The 22,338-nt window shown below is 45.1% G+C and overlaps 1 protein-coding gene across 1 annotated transcript in view; it reads left to right on the forward strand.

Moving 5' to 3' along the window:
* SEMA7A (semaphorin 7A (JohnMiltonHagen blood group)) overlaps positions 1-22,338 on the forward strand; it is a 266,576-nt gene that overhangs the window by 229,538 nt on the left and 14,700 nt on the right. The window contains exons 11-13 of the mRNA XM_069624587.1: positions 7,663-7,778; positions 13,353-13,501; positions 14,825-14,877. Coding sequence (XP_069480688.1) covers positions 7,663-7,778; positions 13,353-13,501; positions 14,825-14,877 — 318 coding nt within the window. The remainder of the gene's footprint in view (positions 1-7,662; positions 7,779-13,352; positions 13,502-14,824; positions 14,878-22,338) is intronic.

Genomic DNA, 22,338 nt, shown 5'->3' on the forward strand with positions numbered 1-22,338 from the left:
GCCACTATCTTGTTAAAACAACTGAAAACATGGATCAAGGATTCAAATACATATGACAAAAGACAATCAGGCTTTGTTGAAAATGTGGGGTGTAATTTAAATCTCCTGATTCTAGGATTGATGAAAAGAAGAGCCTATACAAACAAACAAAAACTGTATATAGCCAGCATTGATTTACGGCAAGCATTTGATAGCATGAAAAGAAGCCGTCTTTGGGAAAAATTGGCCTATAAAGGTTGCCCTACAGAACTCTTGAAAGCCATCAAAGAACTGTACGCCAAAACCTCAATAAGAGTTAAATTAGATCAAGGCGGCAATCTATCCAAGGATATAAAAACAACAAAAGGCCTTAAACAGGGATGCCCGTTAGCAGCTACTTTGTTCTGCTTTTACATCGAAGACTTGCAATACTGCCTCGAAAACAGCAGGACTTTTCTACCTAAACTAAACTACAGACCGGTCAACCATCTGCTTTATACTGACGACCTGATAATTTTAGATCACACACAAATTGGTCTACAAAGAGCTCTAAATCAGGTTGAGAAATATATAGAAAACAATGATCTAGAAATAAATGCAGATAAAACCGAAATATTAATATTCGGTGATAAAAGATGGAAAAAGACTAAAAATGAAGAATGGAAGGTTAACGAAACCTGGATAAAATCATGTGATGAAATGAGATATCTGGGAATACAAGTAAGTGGAATAAAAAAAGAAGAGCCCTTGAAAAGGATGTTAAAGATAAAAACAAAACAGCTAACAGCCCAAGCTAACATCATCAACAAAAGATAAGGTAAATTTTCCCTTCGACCAGTGATAACATTCTACAGGCTTAAAGTAATTCCAACGTTGATATACAGAGCAGAAACTTGTATGAATATCCCAGAGAAGTTTTGGACCACTTTAGAAGGTCTCTTTTTGAAAAACATCTTACCGTTACCGAAAGCAACTCCAATGACGGTAATTCGACACGAACTGGGCTTAACATCGCTATATATACACATCCGCTACAATAAACTGATGTTGTAATGAAAAACAATGAGTAATCTGATGCCTCGCCAATTTAAAATATTTGGCAAATTCAATAACTACGAAGAAAAAGTAGTAGAAGACTGGAAAAGAGAAAATGAACAAACTCTGACAGAATTTGCCCTCAAAACCCAAACATTAGCAGAAAATCCAACAGCTGTAAAAAGAGCGCTTTGGGCTGAGGACTGGTCGAACACTGAAATGGAAAGAGCTCTGTCAAAAACCCATACACTCCTGAAATCCAATTGTGGTGCGATGACTATAATACCAGACTATTTGAGAAAGTTCCCAAATTCCAAACAAAGAGATCTGTTATTACGCTTCAGATTGAATACCTTGCAAAACAAAACAACAAAGGCAAGATACACTAAAGAAAAGATATGCACAAAGTGCAGATTGTGCAAAAGAAGTGAAGAATCATTAAATCACTTAGTGTTATTCTGCACTAAACTGAGAGACCTGCGAAATTTGTACCTAACTAGTAATATCACTGATTTATGTGGCCTAGATGCAGAGAAATGGTGGAGTATAATTTATGCTTGCCAATCTCCAAAAATAAACTTTGTAACTGTCAAATTTCTAGAAAACACCCTTAAAAGGCTAGACCATACCGATTGAAGGAAACACATCGTAAATAGTGAATTGAATGGTCAAAAGGATGCATAGTGTATAATGTTCATCTTTTACTGTGAATCATTAATCCAAATTTTTATCTTTATTACATTTTTGAAAAACAAAACTTATTTTAAGTATCCCGCTCGAATGTGAACGGTTTTTTAGATTTAGTTTAGCCTATTCTGGACTTTCTAGTTTTTTTCTACTTTTGACCGCTGCTTTGTACTTGTTCGATGTTGATTTTGTTATGACAGATCTCTTTACGAAATGAAATGCTTTGCTGATTGTGAAAGGTTTTTAATAAACCAAATACACTTAATAAAAAAATAAAAACAATAGTGTGTTCTGCAGAAAGGAGGTGATGCTACGGAATGTGGAACATGAAATGCCCATTGAGGAATCCAGACATTGGAGAAGGCTCTTTTTGGTGGTTCCCTTTGTCGAGTTCAGCTTTAAGTCAGGAAGGATACAGATGTCTGCATTGCTGAGTTTGTGAATAGGAAGACAGATGCAGTTCCTCTGGTGGTCTGAAGCCAGATTGGTGCTTGTGTAAAAGACAGAGTTATCTTTACTCCGGTAGTTGCGTGCTGGATATCTTTTTCATGGACCCTGCCAATGAATGGGGTATTGGCAAACCAATGGTGGTTGTCAAAGTCAGGGGAGTTAGCAGTAGGTTTCTTTATAAGGGGGATAATATTGGTCGTCTTCAGTCATTCTGGGATACTGCCAAGATAGAGGGGTTGGAAGGCAGCCGGAGAAAAAGAAGAGCTCTTGTCTTTGATTTTGATGGCAGGACAAGGTGATACTTGGTCAGAGGAGGTGCTCATTCTCACAGCCATTTTTAATCTGCTCAACAGAAGTTACGGAGAGAAAGCAGAGAAAGCATTTGACTGAAGCCCGACACTCGGAGGCCAGGGCACCAGGCTCATCAGATCTTACTTTTTTCCAAATCCTTACTATTCAACAATGCACCCAGAGCAGTCATTGATCAGTGTATGTGTGAGGAAAGAGTCTATGGCAGCAGGGGAGTATCCAGCATTGCAAAAGGGAGGGGGGAACGAAAATGTCCTGCTACTTTCCCCCCCAAATGCACCTTGGAAAATGATTGCTAAACTAACACACAATCGTTGCGGCATCCCGTCTGATGACTTGCCTAGGTACCTTCTCCCTGCAACATTCAGAAAAGAGTGGGACATGGAGCTGTGTGCTCCTGCTCTGCCCCTTATTGGGCCTGCAGTGAAGTCAACGGCCTGGAGTGGGACACAGAGCATGCTCCCTGCTAGGCCCTCCATTGTGCAAGGAGGGTGCAGAGCAGGGGCATACACCCATATTGCTGTCCATGTCCTGCTCCAGCCGCTGTACACAGGCAGCCAGGGTGAGTAGGAGCACACAGCATCACTGCTGTCCCGGATAGGATGCACAGAAAGAAAGACACGCCACAGTAAGAAAGGGCTAGACTGGCTGCCCCCAAATGCCAGTCTAGCCAAGTAATTACACATATGATACATGTACACCTCCTAGCACCAATAGAAGTGACTTCACGGAAAAGGACATTGCAGAGAGTATCATGAGTCTTTGATACTTGGAGGCACCATGGAAGTGACTTTAAAATAAGTTGCCAAAAGTAAGACAATTGGCAAATAACTTGGTGTAAAATACTAAAATTGCACTATCATCATATATGGAGCAACTCTATAGTCAGTATGATTTTTTTTTTAATAACAGCATGATATATTAACATAAACTATGAAGTGAATCACGGAGCTGCAGATAAGACACAGTGGGCCTCATTACAACTCAGGCGTTAAGGGTTAACGCCGTCGTTAACCCTTAACGCCTGATTCCGATTTTAACGGCTGCTTTTAGCAGCCGTTAAAATCCATGGCGCTAAACCGCCTTGGTGCTAATTACGCCACCGTAATTTACGGTGGCGTAATTAGCGCCTTCCCCACTCCCATTATGCCCTATGGGGCAAAAATGGGAATGGGGAAGGGTAAAATGGGAAATGGGGATTTACCGCCCCACTCACCTTGGAATGGGGCGGTAAATCCGCCATCCACCATGGTGTAAATGTAGTTTACACCATGGTGGTAAAGTTGGCGTACTTACCGCCTGGGTCGTAATGACCCACAGTGTAATTAAATGATTTGCCGAGGTTCACACACTTTGGTTAAATGTTGAAACCGGGGTGTGGGCAATTTAAGCAACTGAACACATCTTGACAGGTTTAGTTGACACATATAATTATTAAGGTTTTGCTTTGAATTTCATGTGATTAAATAATATTCATGGCAATGCCTTGGAAGCAAACCACATTACATAATAAACTAGCCTTTCATAATAAAAAGTAGCCATTCATAATAAACTAATGTTACAATATATTCATATCATAGATATATGTTGAGCAATAAGAGTATGGCTACAGTTTTATTTTCCCCAACCTGCATGCATAGTCACAATAGCATCATGCAGATTAATGTGAGCCTAGCACATCCCCTTGGTTTTTAAAGCCATAGGCATTATTTCATAAAACATGAAGCATTATGCACCCTTCTCACTTCTGATCACCCCCATTTGCATTTCTTAAGGGACAAAAGTCACAGCTAATAGTCCCCACTCCCTCCCACCAGTGCCTAATGGCTCCCATTGTAATGCTCTGTTGAGACAGTGAAACGTGTCAGTTCCCTGGGAGAGCCGCTCTGCTGCCCGGAGATCGAACTGTCACACAAACGGGAAAGAGTGTCCTACTGCCAGGACAATTAGGTTGCTGAGCAGGAACACTGTTCTCCTGCATGGTACCCTCATTGTTCTGGTCTGGCTCTTAAAAGAGCCACTGGGGGGGCTTGCTGCACCCCCTGACCTCCTCGCTTAGTACGCCACTGTGTGGCACATTCTGGTGGGATCTTCAGTTCTCTACAGATGCTGAAGACCTCGGCAGATGCATGATATGATAGGTTTTTTATAACACGCTTAATACCCAGAGGTTTCTGAGTGCGGACCAGGGATCCAACCTGTGTTGCTCCGTGTCGTCTTGCTTCCAAGGTGAGCATGTTGCCCCTGAGCTATCCTCCTGAGACTCTCTATTTAGGGCGTGAGAGATGTGGACATGTCGGAAAGCCTTTCTTTTTCTGTTCATGGTGGCATAGTAACCCTAGAGGTGGTGTAGACTGGCTACTCTGTGGTCCTGGTCACACGTGTTGCTCTGTCTTCCTCTGTTAGTCTCCCTGGAGGACGTGTTAATGTAGCTGTCTGCAATCATTGCACCCGTTTTACTTTTGTGGAAACACTTCTTTGCTTTGGTCCTTTTTTTCTTTGTGATGAGCTCTCAAGGTTAGCAATACAAAATCGCTTCTCAAGAAGCATTGGCAATGCAAACGGTTTGGGCTTTTGTGTAGTCATGGGAAAGGCATTTGCCTGGAACTGCCATAGTGTTATTAACTGGCTATCGACGGTAGCAGCTGCAAAACAGTGCCAGTGCCTGGACAAATAATAGCAGTGCCTGGCAAATGCCCAATACTTGCACACAATCCAAAACGGCTGGCTTTGCCCCTACTTGCTTTTAACAGGACTTCAGTGAAGGACACGCACAGTGCTTTTACATTGAGTGGCTGAAGGCAGACCTAGTTAAGACATGTTTATTACACCAGTAGCACGTACACAGCTCCAATTAAGTCATGAACTCTGCGAAGACAAAAATCACTGGCATATCGGGATTAGCATGGCCATGGGCAGTCAATGGGTGGGTAAATAACCAAACAAACCCACAACCGGTCTGCCCCTCCTCATATGCCATTTCTCCCTAGATGTACTCTAATGCAATAGTTGGTGATACCCAGGGCGGAGGGAGAAACATTATATGATAGGTTATTTATAACGCGCTTAATACCCAGAGGTTTCAAAGCGCGGACCCGGGGATCGAACCTGTGGTGCTCCGTGTCGTCTTGCTTCCAAGGCGAGCACGTTGCCCCTGAGCATAAGCATAGCACAGAGATGGTGGAATCGCAGGCGTAGCACAGGTTGTCTAGCGACAAGGAAGGCATCATTGCATGCATGATGCCAGGCATGTAGATAAGCTAGTGGTGTGGCACTGCACACACGGGTAGAATCTGAGCCACTCCGGGCAGGTGACAATGCAACATGTATGCCATTATGTATGTGATGCTGCTCTTTTAGGAGGGGTAGCGCTGTGCTGGAGGACACAAGAGGCACTACTTAGGGGTCCAGCACTCTGCTTGTAGGAGGGGCGGTTGCAGGCATGCATGAAGGCAGTGCTCCGAGGCGTGATCGTAGGAAGGCTATGCGCCGTGTAGTGCCTAGGCCGCCGGCAGGGGTCTGCAACCGGCGGATCTCCAGAGGTTTTGGCCGCGTCCCATAATCCCTCACCACACACTATGCTGGCTAGGGTTTTTGGGAGTTGAAGTCCAAAACATTAGGGACTAGAGGTGTGGGTCGATATCAATGTTGCTTGCAGGTAATTGTTGAACCATGGCCCTAGGCTCAGTTCCTCATCCGTACCCTCGCCCACTCTCCTTCTTTCTCTCCCCTTTCCCATACTCTCCACCAGCAGTGCCTTCTTTCTTCTGCTCCAAAGGAGGAAAGCAAAGCGCCCGGAAGCTGCCAGCTCGTTGTATGCAGCACTTCGTGAAAATAATAAACAGTAAAATAATAGCATAGCATAAAAAAGAATATCTTTCAAATTATTTAATAAATCACCAATGCGTACCATGGCCTCAATACCTTAATTCCCTCCATGTACCCACTTTGGAGAGCTCAAGGCCACCTAGCAACGCCTGCTTCTTTTTAATGGTAGCAGAGAAGGGTCCAGGGCACTCGATCACGCATGGCTGCTCCCCGTGGTTCTACTGAACGCTTTCGCTTTTTATGACCGAATTGCCGGAACCTTCTGGTCTGGCGGTTACAATTTATTTTAATCTCCAACGGCTGCCTTGCAGTCAGTTTAGATAGCGCTCACGCATGCAGAGCTTCCTTCCAGCACCCTCCCCCTCCCCCGGAACCTGTGTCATATTTCAGGGCGTGAAGACGCTGGGTTATGGCTGCATGCGTGCTATTCGATGCTAATGATCACAGGCCACTAGGCTCTCTGTCCTTGAGCTAAAACCTGTACACCAGTCAAGTATAATAAGTAAACAATGCAGGGTTTTTTTATTCTCGAAAATTGAATTCCGGAAAAGGACGTGGGTGCGGGTGGAGGGGCGAGTGACCAGTGCTTAATTTGTAGGGGTGTTTGCCAGGGCTGAGTTCCAGCACCTGTTTCTGATCACCGCCACTTATTGTCTCGGGCTCAGTTGTATTATGTTATGCTTTGGCAACTATAGTTATGCCATGTTATGCCATTCAGCCTAAATCACACAACAGCAGTGTGAGCCACACCAGTGTTGCTGTGCTAGTTATCAAGTTTCATGAATACCCATGCGATGGTCATGCCAGCAGGCTGCCCTTGTCAGTCTTGCTGGCTAGCAGCATTGATGCAGAAGGGTGGGTGGCTTCGGCGTGTGGGGCGCGCAGCCATGGTACCAGGTGCAGCTCACAGGTTCAGCAGCCAGGCTAGCATGCAAATGTATATGTGCCAGTTTCACTATTACTCTGGCTTTACTGTGCCCCTGCAGTTGGGGCTACTTAGCGTGCACATTCAGGGCCTGGAAGATATTTGGGCCCTGGCACTTATTTATTTACAAATCAAGCACTGAGGGCGTGGGGGGGATCTTACGTGTGCCAGCGCTGTTTTGCCCCTTGGCATTTTTAGTTTTTTCTTCCCCTTTACTGTGTCCATGTCTGTGGTTGTGGATCTTCGAGGGATCGCCCTCTCTCGCTTGGAGGGTTGGTGGTTCAATGTGTGCAGGACAGATAGGTTCGGTCCCCGGGTCCGCGCTTAGAAACCTCTGGGTATTAAGCGCATTATAAATAACCAAATTATAAATTGTATGTTCCTCCACTCAACCTTTAACTGTGGTCCTGAACTAATGCACCCCTTTTTTTTAATTATCTTTCCCATAGAGTCCGGGGCGATACACAAGTTAGTAGAATTTAATGGGAGTGTGGTTAACATTCTGGAGATGCGACCCTTCAAAACAAACATCACGATCCATTCCATGGAGCTGGACTCCGACAAGGTGAGAATTGACTGGGTGGCGAGGGCTATCCTCAACCAGCCGACTGGGGGTGACCTTGCTTAGGGTAAAAAGGCTAAGCATTTCATTTTTCCCCCAATGCTGCTGAACCTGTAGACTGTCCGTGAACTGTATTGTATTCCATATTTTCTGATTTCCTACAAAAGAAATGAAAACCACATATCTACCTCACTATGATGACTGTTTCACATAATGATGTTATATCAGATGCCATTGCATCATTATTTATTTATTTACTTGTTTTATCACGCGGCTAATGCCGTACCTGAGTTTGGTTTCTAAGTGCGGATTCGGGATTCGAAGCTCTGTTGCTCTGCGTGGTCTTGCTTCCAAGACCATTGTTGCCTCTGTAAACTAGGTGACATAGGTAAAGTTATTCCAATCCTCCACATTGTTTGCCATTCGGTCTATCAAAAAAAGCAAAGATACACGAATGCATAATTGTGAGCTAACAGCAATAGAGGGAAGCCTTTCAATTGTGTTAGTCTCCAACCAATTTCTTTTAACATACCTTTAGAAAGTTCTCAGCTAAATAAGCCCGGGTGCCCATCTCTTCATCCAGTTCGGCTGCCATCAAAATATTGCTAATGCCTCAGTCAGAAAAGCTCATCACATAGTTGAAAAACCTCTTGTTATTCCAGTTGAAGTGTCTGAATAGTTCTAGCATTGAAAAACTACACTCAGAATGGAGAAATGGAGACGCACTGTGGATGTGTTTTTTTTCCTTTTTTTTTTCTCTTCCATTTTTGTTATGCATATAAGTAGATCAATTGGACCTAAGCGTTGAGAATGTATGCTTTATCATACAGTGGACTGGTTAAAACAATGTTACTTGACTATTATGTTAGTTGCACCCTATTTAATATTTTGCAACATAATAAGTACATATTACAGTGTAAACACCGTTTAATATGGTTTGTAAATAATGGAATAAAAAAAAAGAAAAGCTCCTAAGGCGGTATTTGGTTTTCATTATATTCGTAGGAAACGAAGCATATAATATTCTTGGTTGCATACTGATGTTTGGAATGCAATTTGAAATCTTATTAAAGGGGAGATTTCACCCTGAAAAAGACCCATTTTAGTAGATATATATCGGTGGGAGATGAAACATGTATATCCGCACTTTTTAAGGGTTTTATATTGTTTCTATTTGAAGATTTGAACGTCCTTTTGTTTAATTTCCATTATACTTCCGGGAATGTAGTGTGGTGATTTATGTCTAGGTACCGTACTTCACTTTTCTGTGCATATTTCATTATTTTTTCTACCCTGCGAATATTGCAGTAACAATGTGCTTTGTTAATTATATGGTATGGTGATTAAAGTTTGCAGGTAACCTATAATAAATTATATAATTAACTTTAAAGAAAGACCAGGTATGTTATGTGTAAAATTTGGATGCCATCTGTGCCTTTGTTAAGTGTGTATTTTTTTCGATTAGTACAAAGCCCTAGAGTGCGATCTAAAAAAAGATATAGATCTCCCAATTTTGGCTCCAAGTTATTGTCATTTACAACCAGAGCAATAATCTCAAAAGTGCTGCCAATCCGGAGGCCCTCTCCATTGAGAATATTTCTGTTTTGTCATATCTGCAAATGGAAATTGCACTGGTGACAGTGGGCAACCCTATCTGGTGCCCTTTTCCAAATGACGTCACTGAATCAGCAACACATTCTCATGCGACCGGACCTAGTAGTACAGTTTATTGCAAGATCTAAAGTAAAGCCTGGCACATTATTCCATCAGTCTGAAGAGAAAAGTTCAAGTTAACGGAATCACATGCCTTTTCGGCATCTCGAGCAGCTGTAAAGAATCAATATTTGGATTTATCTGTGAAAAGATCATGAAAAGCCGACCTAGGTAAAGCACCATTGAGCAGCCAGGTATGACGCCATATTGGGCATAAATTGTGAAAGTCACGTACCTAGGGCTCTCACAGAAATATTACCTTCTTCTTTGATATTAGAGAGTGGACGGTAGGACCCATTTGGATCCATTGGTTTATTGGATTTTGGAAGTAGAGTATTGATCACTTCCCTAAGTGTTGATGGTAGTTTTCCACACTAATGTAGCTTCTTCTCCGAGCTTCAGGAGGTATGGGACTAGTATACTACGTATTTATTATAAAACTCAGGAACCAACCCATTGAATCCTAGGTCTTCACCAGTAGGGTGGCCATCTAACGCACAAAGTAGTTCGTCGGTTGTAAGTGGCCATTTTAATTGTGCAGCACAATCCCAAAACCAAGAGAGCACCAAAGAAGGCTAAATTATCATCTTCAGTATTGGTATTTTTTTGGTTGATAAAGAGGGCCGGCCGGGAGGATAGCTCAGGGGCAACATGCTCATCTTGGGAGCAAGATGGTGCTGAGCAGCACAGTTCAAAAGCTGGTCCTGCGCTTGGAAGCCAGAATCCAGCATGAAGTGCGATTTAAAAAAAAAAAAAAAAAAAAAAAAAAGTAATTTCATAATTTAGTAGAAATCAAAAAATCATCTACTCTATCGGATCTTTTCGTACATATCTTACCCTCCTTGTTTCGTACAGCTGAAATTACAGTTCCTCTCTTTTCTTGCCTCGTCACGAAGGCTGGTGATTACACAAGTCTATGCCTCACTCTAGCGCCAGGCCACAGCAAGAACAGAAAGATATTTGGCCTCCATTTCTGCAGCCCTGTGAAAAGTATCCAGGGTGTCTTTAATGTTGGCTGGAAGAGATTGAGACAGCGGACACCGTACTGCCTCTCCAAAGACCTCAAACCAGTCTCTGCTGCTTACATGTCTTTAGGTTGCCATCCCATGTATGAATACTATAGATGCTTCCCACAAAGCGCTTGCCGGCGACACTGAGCCTTCCCTAACTTCAAAACAATTCCTGATGTTACCATGAATATCAGCAAGGAAGGCTACATCAAGTGGTGCAGCAGGATTAACACGCAACAGCCATCTAGGTCGCAGCTCATGGCCAATAAGCACATCTAGAACCATGAAAAGTGATTGGAATGGGCGCATGGGAGTATTCAACATGGTGTTAGGAAGTCGATATTAACCAATCATCTATGTGGTATAGCATGTCATGGACGTAGGAGTAGAGTGTATTTTCTCAGGTGCAAGGATGGAGTTTATTCATGCATATTGATATTTTATTTCTATTGCGCTTGTACACAAGTGTTTCAGAGCGCGACAAGGCAAGGGAAGGGGAACAGGGGAGAACAAAACAACGATTGTACTAGACCCAGTGACATTGAGAACGCGCAAGTACACCAGCAGAGTTCTTCCATACCCCCTCCCTGTTCCATGATGCTGTCTCTGTCTCCCCCATCTACCCTGTAGACTTGTACCTCCCTGTTCCATTCTGCTGCCTCAGCTCCCCCATCCACCTTGGAGACTTGTACCTCCCTGTTCCATGCTGATGTCTCGGCCTCCCCCATATAGCCTGGAGACTTGTCCTTCTCTGTTCCATGCTGCTGTCAGCCCCCCCTTCCACCCTGGAGACTTGTACCTCCCTGTTCCATGCTGCTGTCAGCTTTCCCCGTCCACCCTGGAGACTTGTACCTCCCTGTTCCATGCTGCCGTCAGCCTTCCCTGTCCACCCTAGAGACTTGTACCTGCCTGTTCCATGCTGCAGCAGCTGCTGTCTCAGCCTCCCCCATCCACCCTGGAGACTTGTACCTCCCTGTTCCATGCTGCTGTCTCAGCCTCCCCATCCACCCTGGAGACTTGTACCTCCCTGTTCCATGCTGCTGTCAGCCTCCCCCCATCCACCCTGGAGACTTGCACCTCCCTGTTCCATGCTGCTGTCTCAGCCTCCCTCATCCACCCTAGAGACTTGCACCTCCCTGTTCCATGCTGCTGTCAGCTTTCCCCGTCCACCCTGCAGACTTGTACTTCCCTGTTCCATGCTGCTGTCAGCCTTCCCTGTCCACCCTAGAGACTTGTACCTCCCTGTTCCATGCTGCAGCAGCTGCTGTCTCAGCCTCCCCCATCCACCCTGGAGACTTGTACCTCCCTGTTCCATGCTGCTGTCTCAGCCTCCCCATCCACCCTGGAGACTTGTACCTCCCTGTTCCATGCTGCTGTCAGCCTCCCCCCATCCACCCTGGAGACTTGCACCTCCCTGTTCCATGCTGCTGTCTCAGCCTCCCCCATCCACCCTAGAGACTTGCACCTCCCTGTTCCATGCTGCTTTCAGCCTCCCCCATCCACCCTGGAGACTTGTACCCCCGGGCTTGTACCCCCCGTTACATGCTGCTGTCTCAGCCTCCCCCATCCGCCTGGAGACTTGTAACCTTCTGTCCTGCTATGCCATCCTCTAACCCAGTGGTCTTCAATCTGTGGGTATGCCCCTATTCAGAGTGGGGAAGGGCATGAGACTCTTTTTAATCTTTTCAAAGGGAGGAGACGAATTGCTTTTAAATGAAAATATGAGCAGGTCTAGGATTTTGTAGGATCCCCAAAATTATTCTCAAGGGGGGAGCTCAGCATACAATTGGAAACCCTCTGATCCAACCCACTTGTCCCCTCGAGTATTTGCACTATCCGTCTTCATGCTGCCACATCAGTCTGGCCAACCTCCTGCAGATGTGTAACGCCCCTCTACCTGCTGCTGTGCCAGCCTCCACACCGTGGCGCCTGGCACATGATCAGCATGGGATAAGCAGCGCTCACCCATGGCACCTGATCAGCATGGGATAAGCAGCGCTCACCCATGGCACCTGATCAGCATGGGATAAGCGGCGCTCACCCATGGCACCTGATCAGCATGGGATAAGCAGCGCTCACCCATGGCACCTGGCACATGATCAGCATGGGATAAGCAGCGCTCACCCATGGCACCTGGCACATGATCAGCATGGGTTAAGCAGCGCTCACCCATGGCACCTGGCACATGATCAGCATGGGATAAGCAGCGCTCACCCATGGCACCTGGCATATGATCAGCATGGGTTAAGCCTGGCACATGATCAGCATGGGTTAAGCAGCGCTCACCCCATGGCACCTGGCACATGATCAGCATGGGTTAAGCAGCGCTCACCCATGGCACCTGGCACATGATCAGCATGGGATAAGCAGCGCTCACCCATGGCACCTGGCACATGATCAGCATGGGATAAGCAGCGCTCACCCATACACTCCTCAAGATGTCAGCGCAAAGTAGCAATGCAGTGTAGCACACACTTGTGTGATCCAGAGGTGAAATAAACATAGCTACTCCCCCAAAGGCGGTCTCTTGCAGTACACAAAGGAGCGACAGGTATCTTCTGCTCCTTTGGTCAAACTGCTTTTTTAACGGTATCTTTCCTTTGGCCTAAATTAATTCATGGCAATTAATAGCACAAAAGATAACGGTAAAGGGGGCATTTGAATTTAAAATATGAAACTGAAGGGGAACAACACTTTTTGGACACTAAAGTAGCAGCAGCATTAAGGTACATTCATTGTCAGCGAGTTAAATATGAGGAATTGGCATAGCACCATATCTCTGCTGTTGTACTTTGAGGGGTTTGTTCCTTACTTTTTCTTATTGACGGCCTTCTCCTTGGTTTTCCTGCATCAGAAACGTCTGTACGTCACCACTTCCCATGAAGTCGTGGAGGTGCCTCTAGAATGGTGCGACGTGTACGGGAAAACCTGCAATAGCTGCACCATGGCGATGGACCCCTACTGCGGCTGGGCCGATGGGCGATGTGTGGCTATCCGAGAAAGGTAGGTTATTCCTTGATCTGGGAATTGGGCATCCTAGATGCCCCCTCCTTCAAGGCCTTAAATGCTAAGGGCCTATATTTTCCATCTGAGTTACGCGTGAAAATCACAGAATGCCCCGCCCACTCCTGCAGCCAAGCATCATGTTGGACGTCCAGAGGGGAGTTCCATACACCAGTTCAGATTATCTGAAACATGAGAAGTCCCAGAACCTCTTGCACTCTAAGTGCATGCCCCTGTGCATTGTGCCTAAAGTCCAGCTCCCCCAGCGTACACCCAGAGTTGCGCTGCACTCACCAAGCTTCCATTAGTAGAAAGGACGGTAGGCATCAAATATTCGACAGACCCATCAAGCAGCATTTGCAAATGTGTGAACTCCAGGCCAGGTCCACTAACCTGTTTGAGGGTTAACACCCACTCAGGCCTTATCTCTTTCTCCCTGTCTGGAGAAGCTTTAGGTGTCTGCATCTGAACACATCCATTTATCCCACTTAGTGAATTGGGGCTTTGAGGCATATTTGGGTCTGAGACCCCTGTACAGAACATTTGGCACACTTCCACTGATCTTGTGCACTGCACCCTCATTGCATAACCTCACCACCACCCATTCTCTTCTTCTCCCTCATTCATTGAGATGATCAACCGTGGCATAAATCAGCACGCAAGCAACCAGTGTAGCACTATATTGCACCTTTCCTTCTCCCTGTCCCACCCATTCTCCTCGCTACCTCCAAAACATTCAGACTTGAATAATGAAATATCAAGCAACAACATAACAACAACCCCATTATAGCGCTGGATACTCACAGCACACACATTATCTGCCTCCAACCTCGCCTCGTACTCCATACAGCCTTGGCTATCCACCTCAGACCTGGCTTCTGACCACTGTTAGCACAAATCTGAATACCCACAGCACACCGGGTTTCAGTGCTGATCAACCACGTGCAGCCCTGAATATCCACTGCACACCAAAATCTCTGCACCGCTTCACCACGCGCAGCCCTGAATATCCACTGCACAGTGAGTGTCGATATATGACCACACTCATTCCAATCCTGAACATCGGTCACGCCCCCTGTACAACACACAACCACACTCATTCCAATCCTGAACATCGGTCACGCCACCGTACCACACACCTGATCATTCAACATACGGACCTAAATATCTACAGGGTGGGCATATTGGCACGCAAGCACACCCAGTACAACCCTGAATATCCGCAGCACACCAAATTCTGTGCGCCGCTAAAACAAGTACAGCCCTGAGTCATGCCAGAACACTCAGTATCAGACACTCACCTCTGTTTTATTTCCATTTCAGGTCTAAGGAGTCTGCTGTACAGAACATTGAACGCTGCCCCGCGGCTCTGCATAGTAAGTGCGATGGTGCCTCACTTCCTGGCCATTTTTCTAATGTAACATTTTATAAATTGCAAAATAGACACACCGCACAACGATTCCTTCTGTATAAACTAAGACATAATACGAGTGCCAGGCGCTATGAGGCAACACCCCTAAAACTTTCAGTGAACGCATACAGACTTGCACCCATGAGCAGCGGGAGGCCCAAGGCTGGACCACTCTAAACGCGATAGTCTTTAATGGATGTTTAGACAGTAATGCTGTGGTCCACCTAGCTCACTAGAACTGTGTCCATTTTTAGCTCCCCTCCCGCCCCCGTTTCCCTGATTATAATTGGTTATTTATAACTCGCTTAATACAGAAGAGGTTTCTAAGCACGGACCCGGGATTCGAACCTGTGTTGCTCTGGGCCTTGCCACTGAGCTATACTACCCGCTGTACCAGAATGTACACATTCTTTACCTATCATAAATTCATTTTTGTTTCCATATGTTCCAGACATCATGAACTAGTCTTATCACAGAGCCCCTTTGCAGGGAGCTGTCATTTCTCCACCATAGCCCTGTCATGGCTGGGAATAAACAGACAATTTGGACTCAAATGAGACTTCCCTTCCAATTTTTATTTTTGCGGGGAAAAAAAACGGATTAGGTTCTGACTATGGCCCATAGGGATGGGGTTTAGGGTGCCAGAAAACGGTGCCAGCTTTCTGCGGACCGTGGCACCCAGTCCGTCTTCCCTTTCCGTTCACCTTTGATTGGGCAGCCTTCCTAGCAGAAACAGTCACGCTCAGTTTTTGGGATTTATAGCAGCATGCACCTCTTTCCTGGCGGTTTTGGGGGTTTTTCTTGGATGTGGTCATGTCATTCTTTGCTGTTGAGGTCCTTCAGTTTCACATTGATCCATCTGGATTCTCCAATCAGATACCCCGACTTGACACCCTTAGTTGATCCTATAGGGGTCAGGGATCAAGAATATTTACAAATATGAAAGATCTGCAGGGTTTTGGCTTCTCTGGTTGGTAATATATTCCGGGAATTATGGATGGGCCATCAAAGTCTTTGCTGTCAATCCTAAACCTCACCCTCAATGTTCCCTTCTTCAGCATCAGGCCTTTGAAAGTGCTCACTCGCCCCTGAAAATATTGTGAAAACAAAATCAAAATATCGAGGCTGAGTATCCCAAAAGGAAATACACCGAACACGGGTTACAAAGGAACATACAAAGTACTTTATTTTATACTGAATCCAGTTACAAAAACAGAGCAAAGTCAGATAGCTATCCTCCCTCAGTACAACACAACGAACTCCAGCGTGGTTCAGTGTGTTCAGTGAGAGACCTTGTACATCAGAATGCATTCGCTTTTTATACACTTGGTGGGCACGATGTCCAGCCCCACTTCGGGTTAATATTCCATTTAATACATCACCAATCTAGGGTTCGTGCCAAGTCTCGAACAACCGCATATAACTGGTTTGCCTTTAATACATGTATCAACAAGCCTATGCAATAACTGTGTATTCTAAGATTTTCCATGCAGGCCTTCTCGAACATTAATACAATGTAGTTAAAAAGATGTTCTACGTTCAGTATTTGAATACATTGTTTCAACATATGCTTGTAGATTAGTTTCATTGATTTAAGGTCAGGACCTTGCAACACGGATTCTTTCGCAAGCGATTTTCGAGCAGCTTGGCGTAGGCCAATATTAATATATTTATTGCAATAGGAGGCACAGTATGATTTCTCTTTTGACAAACCCTCCTTTTGGCCTATGCCATGTGCTAAAAACTACTTTGGATCTCCTTGCAAATAACTCCATGCATCATCGTCCATGCACCCTGAATCACTATCGGAAATATCTATTGCCATTAGGTCATTTGCTAAAATATCTTTCAACACATATTCTTTGGAAGTTTTATCCGGGGCATACACTTTATGTCCTATCGAACCTATTGCTTGTGCACAACATCCCCCTAGCATCGAACACATACCAGGTAGACACTGAATACAGCAACAAAGTAATTTCGAATTCGGCACCTGCTAAAATAATTAGCAAGACCGAAAGTACCTTCCAACCCCAGGATCGCAAGAAGCCCCAGAACCGAGCGTTTAGATCCCAGTTTCCCTCGGGAACATGCACTTCGGAACTAAGGACGTGCAGATTCTGTATTGCCTTGAAGCTAGTTGGGGAGGAATCTGGTGCGAAAACACAGCAAGCTGACCCCCGTAATTAACACACTCCACCACGCTCAGCCAGAATGACATCTAATGCCATTCGGTTTTGAAGTGCTACTAATCTTATCGCCTTCTGTTCGAACGTCATATTATAGAGTATGTCCGTGGTCCGGTTGATGGTTCTCTCCAGTACTCTTGCTAGTTTTCTGATATCTTCTGAATTCGCTATCTGCCCCCAAATGGCACAACTGATTTAGCTATATCTCCCAAGATTTGTGCTGGGGTGTCACCATTCTCGTCCCGCCATGGACGAGCCTTTGAAACTTCTCTTGTACTAGCTATAAACACCCGAGGTAACAGGATCCCTAAATAACAGGTTCCCTGCCAATCCCTGGGCAACCATGGGAATGCTACATTATCGCAGACAAAGTAGACAGGTTTGCCTACATACAAAGGTCTGTTTTCCCCAGTCAAATTTGCAACATTGGCACAACCTAGAAAATTTCCCATTGACTGAGTTCCATTCCTCTGTATGCAAAAAGAGACTGAATCTGGGCTATGGCTACCAGTGTAAGAAGGAGGCATGCCGTCCTTATTGCCTATTGGAGCCATCTTAAAGGAAATCAAAGATTGGAAAGGACGAGACAGTTTATCAGAAGGCCTAATAGAAGCAACATTCGGTTTACTCCTATTTGCGAAAAGCGAGCATCCCTGGGGAGTCAAAACACGTTTCTCAAAACTTTTCAAATTGGTGCCATCAAAGTTCCCTGAGATGCTATCATTCCATCGGCCAAAGAACAGTGCTTTAAGAGAAGCATAGCAAGCAGTTGTCAAAGGTAAAGGATGAATATACCAACCCAGCCCCTTATCCCCGTGTTGCGGTAAATGTGAGCAGACCCAACAGTTAGATTTATTAAAAACGGCATGCGTAGCATTCATGATAAGCATTAAAGTGTTATTGTGGTACCTTTGTCTGTGCTGAGAATCCCTAGGGGATAGAGTATGCAAATGTACAAAGGGAGTAGGAACAATGGGTGCACTTTTAGTAGGCAACAAAAGTTCTAAAGAGTGAGTTTCCTCGAGGTACCACAATCCTAAGGCAGCGGCTATTAAAAACCCAAATATCATTATAAAAATACAGCAATACATTTTCGGGGCCCAGTCATTTTGTCCATCGTCCCGGTTGGTCACCCCCTTATTTACAAGTCCCATAGGAGCGGTAGCGGTAGCAGGCATTGTAGTCTTCAAATGGATGCCCCCAAGTTTGTTGCTGGCGACCTCTCGGTCGAGCGATTTCTTAGTCCTTCCACAACCCTCGCCAACAGAATCCCCTTTCTCAAATTTGGGCAAAAACAAGCCCTCGATGATCCTTTTCTTCTTCAAATGCACAGCCGAACCGTGCCGTAAGTCTATCAGATGCACAGCCGAACCGTGCCGTAAGTCTATCAGATGCACAGCCGGACCGTACCGTAAGTCTATCAGATGCACAGCAAAACGTGCCGTAAGTCTATTTTCGTGGTCGTAGATTGTACCTTACTTTTCCCGGTACTGATTGATCCGGAAACAATATGTCGTTACTTTCTGCTGGAAGCAATGTGTCTGAAGCAAGTTAAGGTGCCGAATTCGAAATAGCAGTTTCCGGATGCAAAATTTGTGGAGAGCGTGGAGACAAAATGGCAGCTTCCCCAAGCCTCACGGGCTCAGAGAGATTCTACGACACACTCTCAGTGCTACTTACTGCTTTGGGATCGTTGGTTGCAGTGTCAGCGAGGGGTTCTGTTTCTTCTGTAACATGTGGCACAGGGTGAGGACGTTTCTTGACGTGGGACGCGTGAATCCAGTTCTTTCTCCCAACGACCTGCACCGCTGTCTGGGTGACCAACAGGACTTGGAATGGCCCACGCCAGCGAGGCGCAAGGCAAGAGGAGCGCTCGAAAGATTTGACGAGCACCCAACTTCCAGGCCGTATGCTGTGGCCCGGGCCCTCGTATCGCACAGGTAAAGCTTCTCGAAACCTGGTGATAAATCAAATACAGGTTTTTAGTCAACTGGCTACAATAATCTGAAAGTAATATACTTTCAACATTTCTTAATGAGTTACATATAGGAAGGTTCAAAATATTGGCAGGTCTCCCCATTACCACCTCAAATGGAGAGAGCCCAGTCTTAGTTTGAGGCGTTGTGCGCATGGATAACAACACAATCAGTAAGTCGTCCGGCCATTTTAGTTTGGTGCCAGCACACGTATTAGCGAGCTTGTTCTTGATGATACCGTTGTGTCTTTCTACTAGTCCGGCGCTCTGAGCATGTCTGGCCGAATGGAACCGTTTGTCAATTCGTAATGCCGTGCATATCTGCAGAACTACAGCAGCGACAAAATGTGGACCATTGTCCGACCAGATAACTCTTGGCAAACCGAACCACGGGAAGTAGTCCTTTAACATGATTTTTGCAGTAGTCATAGCTGTAGCATCTTTAACAGGGAAAGCCTCAACCCATTTACTAAAAGCAGAGATAACCACCAGTACATATTTCTTATTATCGCATCGTTCCATTTCAATAAAATCAAAGTGGATCACTTCAAAGGAGACAGAGGGTGGACCAAAACTACTCCTTGGAGTTACTGTCCCCTTTCCCACATTGTGTTGCAGGCAAATCATGCACTCCCGGACGTAGCGCTGGGCAATTTTCGAAATTTTGTCATTTACCCAAACTTTCTATAACATTTTTGTCATCTTCTGGGCACATACATGCGTAGGACCATGGGCCATGATGACCATCATCATGACATATGCGTCGGAGAGTAGCCATTTCCCTTCTACTATGTCCACCCAACACCCGTCATCATCAAGTTTCTCCAAGCCTTCAGCCCACCTTTTGGATTCTTCTAACGTGGCATCAGCTTGGATATTCCGTACAGACCCAACACCCTCATCCATTGCATAAGCATCTACAGACTCCCTTGAGACATACATCTCCGTAAGGAGATCGGTAGCAGTTTGCCTAGCTATCTGATCAGCAAAAGCATTCCCTTTCCCTATATCATCTGTAATCTTTCGATGTGCTGCACATTTCATAACTGCTAACCGAGTAGGGAGTGCAAGCGCTGAGAGCAGTTGCACTATTAGGGAGCCATGTTGAATTTTGGTGCCATGCGAAGTTAGGAACCCTCTCTCTAACCAAAGTCTCCCAAAGTTGTGAACCACCCCAAAGGCATACTGACTATCAGTATATGTATTTACTGCAAGCCCTTCGGGAAGTTCGCAAGCTCGGGTCAATGCTATAATCTCTGCGGCCTGCACAGAATTATGCGTGATTCTCTTAGTTTCCACAACCGTGCTCAATGTAGTGATCGCATAAGCAACTGTGGATATACCATCCGGAAGTTTGAAGCAGGAGCCGTCACAAAACAGCTCTCCTTGCGGGTTATCCAATGGAGTATCTTTCAAATCAATTCTACCCTTTGTCATTTGTTCGGTCGTATACAAACAATCATGTGGCACTTCATTGCCGCAAGTAGTATCTTGCGGGAAAGGTAGGAGTTCAGCTGGATTAAGAACACAACACCTCTTAATTTGAATGTGAAGAGCAAACAAGATCAATTCATATCTTGTCAACCGTGCAGAAGTGAGGTGTTGCGTTTGAGTTCGGTTCAGTAGAACATCTACAGAGTGAGGCACCATAAGGGTTAGATCATGGCCTAGGACCATTCCCTCACTCTGTTTTACAGACGTGGCAGCAGCAGCGACAGCTCGCAAACATCTTGGCAAAGCGCATGCTACAGGATCAAGGGCGGAAGAAAAGTAACCGCACGGCCTATTCTTCCCTCCATGTTCCTGCGTTAATACAGCCAAAGCACATCCATCACATTCATGCACAAACAACACAAAGGCCATTTCATAGTTTGGGTGCCCAAAACTGGAGCAGAGCATAATGCAGTCTTAAGCAAGTCAAACGATTGCTGGTGTACCGCGTTCCATGGCAATGGCGAAGAAATGGCCTTCTTTGTCAAAGCCAACATCGGTTTGATCACTAGTAAAAAATTTGGGATCCACAACCTACAGTAAGAAGCCATACCTATCAAGGCTCTAACTTCCTTCTGTGTATTTGGGACAGACATGCCAGAAATGTGTTTTATTCTTTCAGGTGTCAATCTTCTTCCCTCCTTTGACAGGAGATAGCCTAAATAGGCGACCTCCTGACAACAATATTGACATTTTTTAAGCTAAGCTTTGTGACCATGCTTAGCTAGATGGATAAGTAATAACACAATGCCCTCCTTACAGCCACTCTCAGAGTCAGCAGCTAGAAGCAAATCATCAACGTACTGAAGCAAAGTACAGGTAGAGGGCAATTCAAGGGTATCAAGTTGTTCTTTCAAAGCCCTACTATAAATGCTAGGACTCTCTGTGTACCCTTGAGGTGCACAAGTAAATGTGAACGAGCGTCCCCCTAAGGTGAACGTGAACAAATATCTACTATCGTTGTGTATAGGAATACTAAAGAGAGCATTCTTTAGGTCCACAAAACTAAAGTAAGTAGCTGTAGCTGGAATCATGGTTAGGATTGTCGTTACATCAGGCACAATTGGAAATTGTGGTGCCACAACTTTATTAATGGCACGTAAATCAATTATGAAACGGAATGGAACTGCATTATCGCCTTTCTTGTACACGGGTAAAATTGGACTGTTACACAAACTCCCTGAAATTTCTTCAATCACTCCGCGATGCACAAAATCGGAAACAATGCATTTCAAAGCTCGCTCGCCCTCAACTGAAATCTTATACTGACGGGTTTAATCTGTAAAACACCAACATCATTGTCGTCGACAGCCCACAAGCTCTCTGGTACATTAATGAATTCTGGAGGCAAAGGTCTAGTCAAGAATTGCGAGGCAGAAAATTGCTGTGGTGAAATCGTCAAGCGTACGCCATCAGAAGAACAATAAATCACTGCATTTAATTCTATTAACAGATTCAACCCCAGCAAGTTCTCTCCGCAATCCGAAGTCAACAGAAATGGACAATGGTCCGTAAAGGGACCCAAAGAGATGGGTACCGGCAAAGAAACCGGACAAACAACTGGTGTACCAGAAAACCCTACAGAAACATTGGTTTGCCCTGACAGTGGAATGTTTGGAACCCGTGAATGATCAATGGAACACTTCTCTGCTCCAGTGTCTATCAAAAACGGATGTTTCCTATTTCCCACCATCATTTCAACGTATGGACCTTTCTGATTGACGGGAATAGGTGTAGGTTCCAAACCCTGCTTCAGGCAATCCTAACGAAA

This window comes from Ambystoma mexicanum, chromosome 11, assembly GCF_040938575.1.
Source record: "Ambystoma mexicanum isolate Mex_15411 chromosome 11, UKY_AmexF1_1, whole genome shotgun sequence".
NCBI lineage: Eukaryota > Metazoa > Chordata > Amphibia > Caudata > Ambystomatidae > Ambystoma > Ambystoma mexicanum.